Source organism: Anabrus simplex, chromosome X, assembly GCF_040414725.1.
Source record: "Anabrus simplex isolate iqAnaSimp1 chromosome X, ASM4041472v1, whole genome shotgun sequence".
Classification (NCBI taxonomy): Eukaryota; Metazoa; Arthropoda; class Insecta; order Orthoptera; family Tettigoniidae; genus Anabrus; species Anabrus simplex.
Window position 1 is genome coordinate 91,497,855 of NC_090279.1, and position 15,599 is coordinate 91,513,453.

Sequence of the window (15,599 nt, forward strand, 5' to 3'; positions counted from 1 at the left end):
TTACGGTCTGCGACAAGGCCTACTTCAGATTATGGTTATGTTAAAACAATCGCCTGTACCAAGATTATTAAAATAGTGCGTGTGTCTCTTACTTGTAATGATTCTATTTTGTCCAGTTGAAACACTACTCATCATGATAATGCCGCTCCAGAAAGGTGTATATGGTTTGTTGTATCATTCATGAAAGTGAAGAAAGGTTAGATTCCTTACTTAGGTCCTTTTGAACACAATCACGAGTTTAAGAAGGAGGAGGTTAATTTTGATTTGATGACAAATAAAGATAAGTTGTTTACACTTTATATTACCTATTACTGTATTTTCAAAGCAGTGTCATACAGCAACGGACTTGATATAATTTAGATCTCCTACACACATGGCATTCATTCCAGAAGGAAACTCAGTTTGACAGCCAGATCTAAATTGCCTACTGATGCCACGCTTCCCGCATCGCTGATTACCTAGTCAAATATTTCCGCGTCTGCATCAATTCATCCGTACCTGTACACCGCAAAGAGATGAGTCCTATACCTAGAACTTAATGTTTCTCATCTTTAACTTTTCCATACCATAAAAATACTTCTTCCGCCGGTATAAATACTTCCCCACCTATCGATTTTATCTCATCTGTACAATAAACACTCCAGTTTTGGAAGAATCTTCGCATCCATTACGTCACTTCTCAACCATGAAACAATTCCTTATACAATATCTGGTAAATATGAATCTAGAGAATTACTTAATAACAACCACTATGTCCCCGTACTTTCACTTCCGCTGCCTAGTCCGCCATGTATCCCTTCAAAACATACCCCTAACTTATACGTACATACGCACTACAAATCTCACTCCCAGTCTCCGCACATAAATACCCCTTAGTTTCATTTATATTACCCTATCCTAGAAAGTATCACACTGATAATAATTTCCTCTCCATTCAACTTCATAACAGATCCCACACTATGTCGTATGTTGTTCGTACCAACATTGAAAACTACCACACAATCCTTGCTCTCCCCTTTCCCCATATTCTGTCTTAACCTAGCTCCTCTACCTTGGTTGCCCTTCCTCCGTGCACTTTCTCCCCGAGCCTATCTGTAGAGTCCTTGATGACCAGAGTCTCGACCTCACTTACTTCATTAGTTCCGCTCCCCTACTAGTCTCCCTAGTCTTCCCTGATGTTTGCAGACCCTACCTTCTCCTCCATTTCCGTGACCCTGTTCCACACCCCTCTTCCCCTCCTCTACTGCTCCCCACCTTCCTGCGACACGTTCACATCCCCCTATTTCCGTTAGTGTTATATCAGCGGTTACTCACGGATACCCTCGTGATAACTCCCCTTGACTTTATCCCTTTGCCCCGAGTTTCCTTCCCCTTAAAATATTAGCGAACCTGTCTTTCCGAACTTCCCCCCCAACCCCCGCCCTGTTCCTGGTTCCTGTTCTCCGTCAAAAGTCTAAACAGTTTTTCATACTTACCCCACATCTCCCTCCAGTCACCTGCTCTTCGTTTGTGCCATGATCGTCCAATCCCAGCTTAATCTCCGTAGTGTAACGGTTAGCACAATTACTTGCAATGCAAGTGGTCCACGCTTTTTCCAACTATTTTGAGAAATTTGATGTTGGAAGGACTGCAGGTGTGTAGTTAAATATGCTCACCTCCATTAGGAGTGCTGCTGGAAAGAACTGCAAAACCTGGAGGCAATGACACGAGTTTCCATTACTTACCTTAAGCATTGTTCTGTAACCCCACATTTCAAAGGCCTCTACTCTCCTTCTCTGCTTAGCATGTTTCTATCGCATGCACTCTAACGTTACAGACAAATACTTCGGCAAACTACAGCCTGAATAATATATTTATGGTGAGTAGAACGTTCCGTTTACAAGATAGCAAATACTCTTCTTCGATAAATGACCAGACAGTTTCTCCTTTAATTCGTTATGTTACTTCCTAGCCACCCAAATTTCTCCACTTCCTTTATGAGTGCACTTCCTAGTCTTATATCACTTGCTTCACCTGACCTTATCTACTACATTCCACTGCCCTTGACATCCTCCAACAATGACGTTCCTCCATATCCAATATTGCCTGCTCTATATACACATTTAACTGAAGGAGAGGCAGACCACGCACCTGCCTCGCTCGCTGACCACTGCAGTTTGTGTTACTCTTCGTTCCCTGTAATTCCAATCCTCTCAAGCATTTCAGAACGCCTAGTCCCGTAGACAATACCGAATAGGGACGCAGGCACGTTCCCTAGCAGATTGCCCCTGGACACGGAGGAGATACCGCCCACAAACACTGGGGTCCTACTTCTTTGGGGTAAGGAACACCGAGTGTGAATGAGAGTTCTATGGCAACGATCAGGAACTACAACACTTGGACTTACCGTGTACTGGTGGATGTACAGAAGTCACCGAAACAAGCTGCTCAACTTCACTGCTATCACATGACCTTCTTTCTTGGTGGACATTCACGGCTAATTCCCATTGGTTCTCCGTCGATGTCAATTGCCGCGTATCAACCTGTAACGAATATTGAACTCTTAAGACATAGAAAATTATAGCCTAATTTAGTTGACAATCTACTATAATTCCAAGGTGAGTATGAAGCATCCATTTGAAACAATCCTGCCTCATCACACTCGTGTTTTCTTCCTCGCACGTCACATTATGCCCAACTACCATACCGCACAACCATAATTGGTGCTTTACTCGAAGTTTCGCCGCACCATATAGTGGCAATCGAGGCCGCAACTTGCTGAAAACCAATAACGTACTCCCAGAGATGCAGTTTGTTCGTTATTCTTAGATATTACTAGAGGCATGATTTTTTCGCATTAACGATAAACACGACAAAAATATTTTGAAGCGATTTCGAGATATCTTTACGAATCTTATGTTTCCGGTTAAGAAAATATGGATATTATGTTCGCGAATTAAAGCGATAAGGCCATTTTAAAGCGAAATTCAATTATTTCACGATAAGCGCGATATTACAGCGAAATCTGTAGTGAATAATGAACTGAACATTTTGTTCCAAGATTATGTATAGAAAGAAAAGGAAGAGCGAACAAAGACTCATCAACAGGAAAGAAATATGTTATCATTAATATTCTGGAAAATCCTCTTTAAGACATGCCATCAAAGAAAAGGGGTTGGCTCCAGGCTTCTTGCCAAACGAAATATTTTGAATCTTGTTCTGTGGTGGCTGGTAATCCCACCCCAGCCTGTCTCCTCACGGCATTGTGCAATCCTGGAATCCTTAATGACGTCTACAAGCAGCAAAATTGACTGGTGTATTTCGGCCTCGTGGCCAGGTAAAATGAAAAAAGTGATCACAAACAGTTGCGAAGATGGGTCGCTCGATAAATGTTACGGTGCACAGCAGAGCTAAACGGTTTGCGAGTGAAAGTTTCGGAAAGCAATATTTTAATGAGTACATTTTGTAATGTTTGTATCGAGTAGGAGAAAAAAGATGCTGTCTCAAAACTTTTTTTAATAAGGAACATTCAGAACGTAAATTTAGCACTCCAGCAGTGAAACGGCAGGCAACAGTAGAACTCTCATCAGAAACCATTAATAAACTTGACCATAGTGGCCCGTATTGAGTAGGCAGATCATTTTCCAATATATTTGTTGTGTCTCCTTAGATATGCAAAAGAAAGCTAAGAGTGAAAAAATAGAATTTATTCACGAAACAACAGCGATGCTACTCAAAGCCAACATCCCGCTGGAGAAGGTAGACGTCCCTGCAGTCCGGAAATGGCTTCAAAAGTGTGTACCAGGTATGTACAGTCTATCAATTAAACCTCCAGACTATGTTTTCTAAGACCTCTTTCTGATAAAGATTTTTCGTTTTTCTGTTGGTTAGGATCAGGAGACCTTCCCACATTTTATTTGGACTTTTGAATGATTTGTTTCATCCAATTAATGTATTGCAAACAAACTATACATATGTTTCGCACTGAGTGAAAAAGTACAAAAATTGTCTGGCTTTAACATGTTGAAGCAGTCTGATATTATTGCTGGGTACGTTGCTTTTAAATATATTCTGCGATAAGAAACTGAAGACAATCCCGGTGAACAAGTTGAACTAATTCAGTCACTGCTAGCATTAAAATTAATGCACCTGAAATCTGCAAATTTTGTTTTAAAGTCTATTTGGGTTCCCTGTTCATCCGTTGATGCAGAGCGTTGTTTTTTTTCGAAGTACATTTTGGTTGTCAATGACCGGAGACGACTAATGAAAGAGAGCTCCATTGTAAAATGTGCTATGTTATCTTTTCACAAAGTAAGGAATGGGTCGGATGGCCCCGTGATACTGTAATGTAAGTGCTATGTAATCATAATCAGGAATAAAATGAAATAATATTGGATGCTAACCAGTAATTTATACATCTAACATTCATACAAATAATTCAGAACCACAAAAATGAAACCTTTTGTGATTAATTTTAGAATTTCATTAAAGCGATACCGCAATATCTATTTCGCGAAATAACGCGATTATTAGTACCACGTTCGCGAAATTGCTCAAAAATTAATGCGAAAAAATCATGCCTCTAGATATTACTAAAACAATCCCAGTTTCATTTAATTCATTACTATTGTTCGTGTGGTTTAAAAGTGAATATTTAAAGCACAGAATTTCGGTATTTCTGGACATAATTCTCCTGCTGTGAAAAGTACAATTTGTCCAACAAGCAATTTATTAATCAAACGAGACTTCTGATATCTCCATGTCCGGTTTCAGTGACTAGTTTCGAGGTAAAGGAAGGCCCTTTCTACGTAACTATATCCACGAATTTACTTTTAAATATTAAGGAGCAATTGGTGTTCGGTTGCTCCGTGTAGTTGTGAACATTTTAAGCTCATTAACAAGGTTGATGACGAACTGAAAGTCTTCAACATCAGCTGACCAACGCTAATAACAAAGTAAGAATATTGGAGTTAAGGAAATCAACAGCATATCAGAGAGAATATACGGGAGAGATTAAGGGATTGATTTGGAGAATATGGTACCGTAGAAGTAGGTGCGTTTCCAGGCAGTGTAGTAGTAGATATCGCCTGGCTGGAATACTTCCTACGGCTCCAGGCACTGTAGCAGTAGATATCACCTGGCTGGACTACTTCGTACGGCTCCAGGCAGTGTAGCAGTAGATATCACCTGGCTGGAATACTTCCTACGGCTCCAGGCACTGTAGCAGTAGATATCACCTGGCTGGACTACTTCTTAGGGCTCCAGGCAGTGTAGCAGTAGATATCACCTGGCTGGAATACTTCGTACGGCTCCAGGCAGTGTAGCAGTAGATATCACCTGGCTGGACTACTACTTACGGCTCCAGGCAGTGTAGCAGTAGAGATGGCCTGGCTGGACTACGTCTTACGGCTCCAGGCAGTGTAGCAGTAGATATGACGTGGCTGGGCTATGTCTTACGGCTCCAGGCAGTGTAGCAGTAGATATGACGTGGCTGGGCTATGTCTTACGGCTCCAGGTAGTGTAGCAGTAGATATCACCTGGCTGGACTACTACTTACGGCTCCAGGTAGTGTAGCAGTATATATGACCTGACTGGACTACTTCTTACGGCTCCAGGCAGTGTAGCAGTAGATATGACCTGGCTGGGCTACGTCTTACGGCTCCAGGCAGTGTAGCAGTAGATATGACCTGGCTGGGCTATGTCTTACGGCTCCAGGCAGTGTAGCAGTAGATATGACCTGGCTGGGCTACGTCTTATGGCTCCAGGCAGTGTAGCAGTAGATATGACCTGGCTGGGCTACGTCTTATGGCTCCAGGCAGTGTAGCAGTAGATATGACCTGGCTGGGCTACGTCTTATGGCTCCAGGCAGTGTAGCAGTAGATATGACCTGGCTGGGCTATGTCTTACGGCTCCAGGTAGTGTAGCAGTAGATATGACCTGGCTGGGCTACGTCTTATGGCTCCAGGCAGTGTAGCAGTAGATATGACCTGGCTGGGCTATGTCTTACGGCTCCAGGTAGTGTAGCAGTAGATATGACCTGGCTGGGCTACGTCTTATGGCTCCAGGCAGTGTAGCAGTAGATATGACCTGGCTGGGCTATGTATTACGGCTCCAGGCAGTGTAGCAGTAGATATGACCTGGCTGGGCTATGTCTTACGGCTCCAGGCAGTGTAGCAGTAGATATGACCTGGCTGGGCTATGTATTACGGCTCCAGGCAGTGTAGCAGTAGATATGACCTGGCTGGGCTACGTCTTATGGCTCCAGGCAGTGTAGCAGTAGATACGTTGTGGCTGGGCTATGTATTACGGCTCCAGGCAGTGTAGCAGTAGATATGACCTGGCTGGGCTATGTCTTACGGCTCCAGGCAGTGTAGCAGTAGATATGACCTGGCTGGGCTATGTCTTACGGCTCCAGGTAGTGTAGCAGTAGATATGACCTGGCTGGGCTATGTCTTACGGCTCCAGGCAGTGTAGCAGTAGATATGACCTGGCTGGGCTATGTCTTACGGCTCCAGGCAGTGTAGCAGTAGATATGACCTGGCTGGGCTATGTCTTACGGCTCCAGGCAGTGTAGCAGTAGATATGACCTGGCTGGGCTATGTCTTACGGCTCCAGGCAGTGTAGCAGTAGATATGACCTGGCTGGGCTATGTATTACGGCTCCAGGCAGTGTAGCAGTAGATATGACCTGGCTGGGCTACGTCTTATGGCTCCAGGCAGTGTAGCAGTAGATATGACCTGGCTGGGCTACGTCTTACGGCTCCAGGCAGTGTAGCAGTAGATATGACCTGGCTGGGCTATGTCTTACGGCTCCAGGCAGTGTAGCAGTAGATATGACCTGGCTGGGCTATGTCTTACGGCTCCAGGCAGTGTAGCAGTAGATATGACCTGGCTGGGCTACGTCTTACGGCTCCAGGCAGTGTAGCAGTAGATATGACCTGGCTGGGCTACGTCTTACGGCTCCAGGTAGTGTAGCAGTAGATATGACCTGGCTGGGCTACGTCTTACGGCTCCAGGCAGTGTAGCAGTAGATATGACCTGGCTGGGCTATGTCTTACGGCTCCAGGCAGTGTAGCAGTAGATATGACCTGGCTGGGCTATGTCTTACGGCTCCAGGCAGTGTAGCAGTAGATATGACCTGGCTGGACTATGTCTTACGGCTCCAGGTAGTGTAGCAGTAGATATGACCTGGCTGGGCTATGTCTTATGGCTCCAGGTAGTGTAGCAGTAGATATGACCTGGCTGGACTATGTCTTACGGCTCCAGGCAGTGTAGCAGTAGATATGACCTGGCTGGGCTATGTCTTACGGCTCCAGGCAGTGTAGCAGTAGATATGACCTGGCTGGGCTATGTCTTACGGCTCCAGGCAGTGTAGCAGTAGATATGACCTGGCTGGGCTATGTCTTACGGCTCCAGGTAGTGTAGCAGTAGATATGACCTGGCTGGGCTATGTCTTACGGCTCCAGGCAGTGTAGCAGTAGATATGACCTGGCTGGACTATGTCTTACGGCTCCAGGCAGTGTAGCAGTAGATATGACCTGGCTGGGCTATGTCTTATGGCTCCAGGCAGTGTAGCAGTAGATATGACCTGGCTGGGCTATGTCTTACGGCTCCAGGCAATATTGCAACAGATATCGATGGATCTTCATTAAACGCAAGAAGGCGGCAGTCTCCGTTTCCGTCGAGCTTTTTTTTTCCTCAGGGACTCCATCTCGACCGAACAAACCTTTAGACTTCACCGTAAATCAGGGGACGACCATTACGAGATATTTCCAGCCAGACCGATGTTGCTGGAATGATTTGTTAAAGGAAAGGTCTAGTTTCTCTCGCATATATTTTCCATAAATGCACAACCTTTGTGTTACCGTTATTATATTATTTAACAAATTCAGTGTGGGATTAACATAGGCTGTTTGTCACGAAGGCAAGCTGTGTGGAATGTCACATAGTCGGTGAAATATAAATTCAGCTAACTACTAAGCTCTAGCGCATTGCGTGACGATCTCGCCAACTGGCTGGCTGCTTGTCTTGGGGCAAGCAGATTAGCAACATGCAGATATAATTTTAAACGCGGGCTTTCTTCCCAGCAATAACAACACAATCGTGAGTAATTACGTCTGCTATGAGTTACTCCACTTTCTTAAGCCGTTAGTGGTTAGCACATGCAAAGCAGGTTTGTGTTTGATACACTTTGATATCAAGGGCCTATTAGATAATTTCCGCAAACTGTGTTACTGTGCTTTAACAGTTGGATGAAATTTGAATGGTGCATGCAAATATTTATTATACACAGCACTAAGTTATGTGTATTAATCACATACAATATTATCCATCCAACACGGAAGCACAACTCTGCATTTGAGAATATACGGTACCGTTATCATCCAATGTCCACTGGCGTTCTTGTAGCCATGTACAGACACGTCCAACTTAGAGCCCACAGACGATGCACAGTGGTCTGTGCTCGCCAGTGAAATTGCTAGCGCCAGGAGCAAGAGAACCTGGAACAAATACAGAGTTCAACAGTTAGCTATGATTAAAATGACAGCCTAAAGGGGGTTATGACAGAAAATATTGTACTTCAACGCAGAATACTGATTTCAGCTCCATTCGCTATCCATCCTCAGTCAAACAAACACATTACCCTAGATCGTCAGCCCCGCTTGAAAACTTGTTGGTCAGTTAAAATAACAGCCCGCAATAGTTTACTGTGTAAATTAATCGTCTGCTTCCCTTTACAATTTGAAGTATTCTGACGGGATTTATTAACTTGTTCCTAAGTATTTGTTAATTATCGTGATGAGAGCTTCATCAACTTGGTTCTAAGTATATGCTAACTGATCTGACCATTTCACGACCCTTGAAACATTTTCCCCTGTCGTGGCCTATATTCCTATAACGAAGCCTTGAAAACTATGGACAATATAACTACACCCCGACTAGTCCAAGTAACGGGTGCCTTGTGCAGAGACTCACTGTAGTTATTTCCGCCTTAGGAACAATGCCTGGGCAATCTATTCTGAACTGTATTTTCTTTCTTTTCTAACTCTTTGGACATGAACCAAGAAGTGGAAAGTAGAATGAGGAGCTCGAAATCTCTGATACTTTACAACATATTTGGGGGAAAGGACTCCCGTCTATCACAGCATGATGACCCTAGGTCTGGAGAAATTATTAGGCTAGCCTTTACAAATGGGAAAGACATAATTCACAAAAAGATGCTGTAGCTTCCAGAGCACATTATCTAGGTCGGGTCTTGAACCGAGAAGTTCACTTTACGTTTGGGTTTACAAAAGATACTCAGAATCTGAAGGAGTATTTGCTTCTAGTTTTACATTAGACGGGGATTGAACCCTCGAATCTTGTTCACAATGATTTTACAATACGCCCGTTGTCGGGGCTGTAGAGTACGTTATACAGACCCTTAAAGCAGAAGGGTGTATTACCCAGATAATTCGTTATACCTGGTTATCCTCTCTGTATTAGTGGAACCAAACAACAGACGATGGGACCTTCATGAATTTTAGAGAAATGCGGACACACTAACAGTTACAAGCTTACTAAATTTCGAAATCTTCATAAGTTTCACACGCAGAATTTTCACTTAATTAAATTTGTGCCATACCTTGTTTGTTACCTTATGTTCATGCTGCTCCCCCAACTCCTCTCCCTTAATACACACACAATTCAATCGGTACAAGACAACTCTATCGGCCGATGTTTGCTGAAGGATTTATTTTCGTACATTTTGAGTGGTAATTAATTTGATATTATATCATTTGATGGGCTGATTGAATTGATCACAGTTGTGATAGCTTCTGAATGATTGAAAGAAAAACTTACCACCGATAGGTTACCCAACTTCAAGATACCACATCTATCCCAGGCTGATGAAGTGCTTTTAACACCAGGGAGCTGCCCAAAATCGATGCTAGGGACATATTGTCCAGGAAGTCAAACTACTAGATTATCTGACGGTTTAAGGCATTTCACACAGGTGACAGCATAGTCAACTTCACGAGGCCGTAATATAGATACAGTGAACATAAATGCCGGCAATACCTACAAGTTGTCCTGTAGGATTCCACCATACACCTCTCTAAATGTGTCATAATTGGGCATAACTACTTATTTACTTTGGGGCATTTCCCCATTTACTGTACTTCACTGTTTGCTATATGAAATTAATTCAGAGTTGCTATAGTATCCCCAGTTTACAAGTGACTAAGTGACAAACATATAAAGGGGATAGTTATAGTCCAGATAGCTTGACATGTGATGCACGTAAGATAAGGAAAGCATTCCTTCTTGTTACATTGCACACAATATTTCAAACTGCTCTGATAGAAGGAAATTTGTGTTTAGGAAAAGTCATTCCACTAAGGAAGGGTTCAAGCAAGATATGGCAGGTATTTGATGCTCAGGAGGCCAAATGGACTGCATCGCTATTCATCTATGCAACGTCCATTGAGAGAGCAGAACAAGGAAGAGAAGGCCGTTGGACTGGACAAGGTGTGACTGAATAGGTGGCTACATTTACAGAAAGCAAACTCAATGCCTTAAAATAGGTGGAACGCTGTCGGGTTATACTATGATTAAGAGTGGATCCCGCAAGGCAATGTTACTGTTTTCTTGCATGTTAATTACTGCGTCGATGCTGTGAAAGCAGCACATGGGGATAATTGCAAGTACCTAGGTGAGGTTTAGAGATCTCTTCATATGGTTATGGGTGTATTTAGGGGTTGTAGTAAAATGTGAAACAGAGGCGTATAAGTCACTGGTAAGACCCATTCAGCGTCCGAGAGACTCACCAGATTTCTTGACTCAAGAACAACATGAAAATATCCAGAGGGGAACAGCGCAAATTGCTCTGGGTGGCGTCCGACAAAGAGTAGTGTTATGTTGGAAACTTCGGGCTGGGAAGACTTGAGAGTAAGGAGACAAATATTTTCAACATTATTTTGATTAGCAATACATCACCACACTTAACTCTATACATGGAAATTGTCAGGGATAGAGATTTAAGTGTCATGCCTGCATGACCTAAGCGCCATCACAGTCCTGGCTCTGTGGCCTCTTAGCACACTTTGTACTCATATTCTTTGAGGAAAGAATGCTGTGGAAACAGACTGATGACGTGCAGCAGATCTTGATGAAAGTTGTGGAGACATGTGAAAACCTTGGTCTACACCTGAACTTAAAGAAGACCCAATACATTATTATGAGCAAGGCCCTGTGGGTCAACGGAGCTCCGATACTGAGAATATCGCCGTCAACGAGCGCTTAGGATAGCGCGGAGCTGTAGAGTCCTGGACTATGAGGAAAGATTAGGAGCGTTTGAAATGTGGGTCTGCTGTATTGACCAGGAGGTGTAAAACTGTGCTGGACTGCTAAGGTCATGAAGCTCTCCTACTCTGGCCATATCATGAGGCGCCCTCCTCCAAATAAATATACAAGGGCACATCGAGAGAAGAGGGGTCCTGCGAGACCCCGCACGTCTTGACTGGGAAACCTGCGACTGGGTTAAGCCAATGGCAAAAGTAAGATCGCCAACGTCCGATGACGGATACGGCACTAGGATTTTATCCAGTGTGATGCTAATTATTCCGGTAGACTGAGCGTCCAAGGAGACGGGAGGATAAAAGCGGAACATGCATTGAATAATGTACTCTTAATAACGGATTGTCCCTCTATTACTCGGGTGGAGAGACCGCACTTAACTGTATAGCTTGGTGCCTGCTGAAAGACATATCTCCTACACTGACTGTACACTCACGTTCCCTTGTTTGAACATTCATCAATCACAAATTATCCCACTCAAATTCTATGAAAATTCCATTACTCTAAAGAGATATTCCATCCTTAAATTACCAAGCTCCATGGCGAAATGCTTTGGTACAACGGGTACTGGGTTCGATTAGCTGCCGTGTCGAGATTTAAACCTTATTCGGTTAATCGGGGGCCGGGCGTTTGTCATGTCTTCTTAAGTAGGAGCCGCATGCCCAGAGACATGGAGATCGCCCATAAGACCTGCACAAGGCCTGCTCCGGGGACATTAGCCGTTATTATTATTATTATTATTATTATTATTATTATTATTATTATTATTATTATTATTATTATTATTATTATTATTTGTCCAACACTTGTCCCGTTTCACTACGAGGTCGTGTATGAGTTGAGATGAACCTGTCGTGGCGGGTTCTTTTTTCTTTTGACCGGATATCCTCTGACGTCAAACTTATCAGAGAAGTTAATGAGATGAAATGAATTACCTGATATGATAGTAAGGAAGGAGAGGGTGAAACCTGGTGCCGGCACATAGCCTACTCGTGTCGAATAGCACCAAGGTGGCTGCTTATGGCTGAACGTCTCCATCCGACGGTCGAATCAAAGGCAACAGCGTCATATGGCCTCACTCCGTATGAGCACTGCGGAGACGTTTACAATTTAATCCAGGCATTGGACACGCAATCTAGTGATTAGAAATTGCATCCCGCCAACACCTCTACCCTGCCGGCCAACATTCGTATTGTGAACATCTTATCGACCAACGGGACTCGAACCGGATAACCGCGGTGTCACAGCGTTTATACCTTAAGACCAAGAGGCGGGTTGTTATTACTATTAGTAGTAGTATTAAATTTCCAATCCAAGACTGACATCACTTCTCCCTTGACCCCTTGTTATCAGCTACAGAGAAATAAACAAACACTCACCAAGAGAAGCGACATCCTTACGAGTTCTGGTAGTGGTATCTTTAGCTCTGGCTTGCTATTTATTTCATTGACTTGAGTTGTAAGAAAGTCCCGCATGCTGAATACAGCCAGCTTGATGGCCGACTCGATGACCTCTGAGAACCTTTGCCGTCATGTTCCGATAACCGAGAGGAGGTTTACCACGTAAAAAATTCACTGTGCGATCCTGTAACAAAAACTACGAATAATGAGCAGATTTTAACAAAACTCTTTCATTCTGTGACTAGGAAAGTTACATTTAGTCTATATTAAGTTAATTAGTTTAACATTAGGTTTGATTCGATCAGTAGCAAAATATGTGCGGCTGTGTAGGCCTGAACCCTCGGTGTCGGCATTCTTTCCTAAATTTACAACTTTGTGGCTTTGTTAATGAGTTCTCGAGCTCGGCTCACATTATTTGTACCCTGAACCAGCAGCGTCTTTGTCTGTGAAGTAAGATGTAGGTACGAGGGCGACCGAGAAGTTTGATTTATGAAACATTGAGAGGAAGAGGTGCAAGTGTAATTTAGTAGCGAATATTCCACGCAAAATCTTCGATTACCGCTGCCGTTTTTACCACCTACATTTACCTCAAAAACCAACTGAACAAATATTGCGAGTCTTAAGATATGTCCGATCATCCTGCTTCTTCTTCTTCTGATCAAATTTTGTTAAATCGTCCTCCTCTCGGCTATCTGATTCAGTATCCCTTCATTCTTGAGTCAATCTATCCAACTCATCTTCCATAGCACCACATTTCTAAAGCTTCTATTCTCTTTCTTTATCGTCCATGTTTCACTTCCGTACAATACCATGCTCCATGATTCCTATATTATTGTTAGAAGTAGGACCCTTGCTTGCGCTAGTCTGCTCCTTACTTATTCCTTTCCTAATCTGCGCTCCATTCCTTTGAACATCTTGTACTCCTCCAAGACTCTGTCCATACCATTCACCAACTTCTCCAGATTCAGATAAAATATCATCGACAAACCTCAGAGTTATTACTTCTTCTTTTAGGATAGCGATTTATTTCCCAAATTCCCCTTCTGTTTCCTTTATTGCCTGCTCTATGTAGACATTGAAAAGGAGACGGGACGAACTGCAGCCTTTCCTGACTCTTTTCTGGACTGCTGCTTATTGTTTTCACAGCCTACGATTCCTATCTGTACAGACCGCTTTTTGTACAGATCGTAGAATCATTCTTGGTATCCGTACGTGATCAGCTTCAGAATATCGAATAACTTGGTCCAATCAATATTAACGATTTTTTTCTACATCTGCTAATGACTTGCACGTGGGATTGTCTTCCTTAATTCGGTCCTGTAAGATCATAAGTAAAGTCTGGATTGCTTCAGATGTTCCTACATCTCTTTTGAAGCCAAACTGATGTTCTGCCAACTGAGGTTCAACTTGTCTTTCCATTCTTCAGTAAATAATACTGGTTACCTTTTGCAGGCGTGGGATACTGAACTAATGGTGCGGTAGTTTTAACACTTGTAAGCACCTGGTATAACAATATTCTGTATAACATCGGATGCAGTTCCCCTGTATCATACATCTCCACCTTCTCCTATGGCAGAGGATGTCATCAGTTCCAGGTGCCTTGTTCCTATTTGGAACTCGCAGAGTTCTGTCCAGTCCTGACCTCAAAACTGCGCCTCCCATTTCACCAGCATCAACAGCTTCTTCTTCTGCTTGATACAATTATTCAGTTCCGGCATCTTTCTGCCCTGTCTTATTTACCCAGAAGTGGTTACGAGCTGAGTTCGTTCTTCCTTAGCTGTCCTACACTTTATATATTCTTCGTTCTTTAATCGCTTGCATTCTTTTCTTCCCTCCTCAGTTTTTGTGTTCTTGTTCATCAATCAGGTCGAATATCTCTGATTCTTACTTGATCTTAACTTCCTTCCTAAATTATTTTTAGCTGACCTACTGATCTTCTCCTTCACGATTGTCCATTCTTCCTCTTCAGCCTTGTTATGAACGAAATCTGACTGAATCTGAGCGTTATTAGACGCGATGCTCATTGTGTTACTCGTATCCTTAATTTTCTAGATACGTCAACGAAACTTCATATTTAGCATCCACCTATCCAAGGTATGTTTCGAGGTTCATGGTCCCGGAATGAACTGGGGATTTATTGGAAACCGAAATGGTGATTTAACTCTTCCACATTGTGTACAAGACTTACCTGACTGGCAATCGACCAATGAGGAAAAATGTTTAGAAATCTATTTCCATTAAGGCGAGCAGATTTCAATTAAGTTTGGTTGTGTATATTTTGTGGGAGTGCAAAATCGCGGCCTCGATTTCGTATAAATCCGCAGTGAATTCAGTGATTTAGAAACAATATGTTTGGATCTATAACATTTTCTCCTATCTCCCAAATTTATGGGTTAAATTGAGTCCGAAAATTTGAATAGGGTGAAATTTGGGTACAGTTTTACGCTTTGCAATATTTTTTGTGTACTGATGTATAAGATAGACTCATGAAATTTGGTCCACGTGTGGCCTTCAATCGTGGCAATGTGCGCACCAAACTTGATGACTCTATCTTCCTTATAAGTGTGTCAAACAGTGAAATATACATCAAAAATAACCATATTTACGATCAATCCAGAAATACAGCCAAATCTAATGTATAAGGGAGAGAGATACGACAAAAACTCATAGGACCAAAGTTGTAGATCACTCCAAATTGAGCAGAGTTCGTGCCATCCATTTTGTGATACGACTTATTGCTTAGCCAGCAAATAGCTCAAAAGAATGTCTGCACAGTCATTAAAATTGCGTCCACATTTCGATATTTTGGGGGGTAAAACGTGAAAATTTTTAAAATCTTGGATTTTTTCCATCGGTTATAGGCTAAAAGCTATAATTTCGC

At 42.8% G+C, this 15,599-nt stretch overlaps 1 protein-coding gene across 1 annotated transcript; it reads right to left on the reverse strand.

Moving 5' to 3' along the window:
- Positions 1-2,026: 2,026 nt before the first annotated feature.
- LOC137503314 (uncharacterized) lies at positions 2,027-12,712 on the reverse strand. Its single transcript, XM_068230865.1, has 4 exons — positions 12,698-12,712; positions 8,354-8,479; positions 2,387-2,522; positions 2,027-2,085 (listed from the first exon to the last, which is right to left on the reverse strand). The coding sequence occupies exons 1-4, from the start codon at positions 12,710-12,712 to the stop codon at positions 2,027-2,029; spliced, it is 336 nt and encodes a 111-aa protein (XP_068086966.1).
- Positions 12,713-15,599: the final 2,887 nt, after the last annotated feature.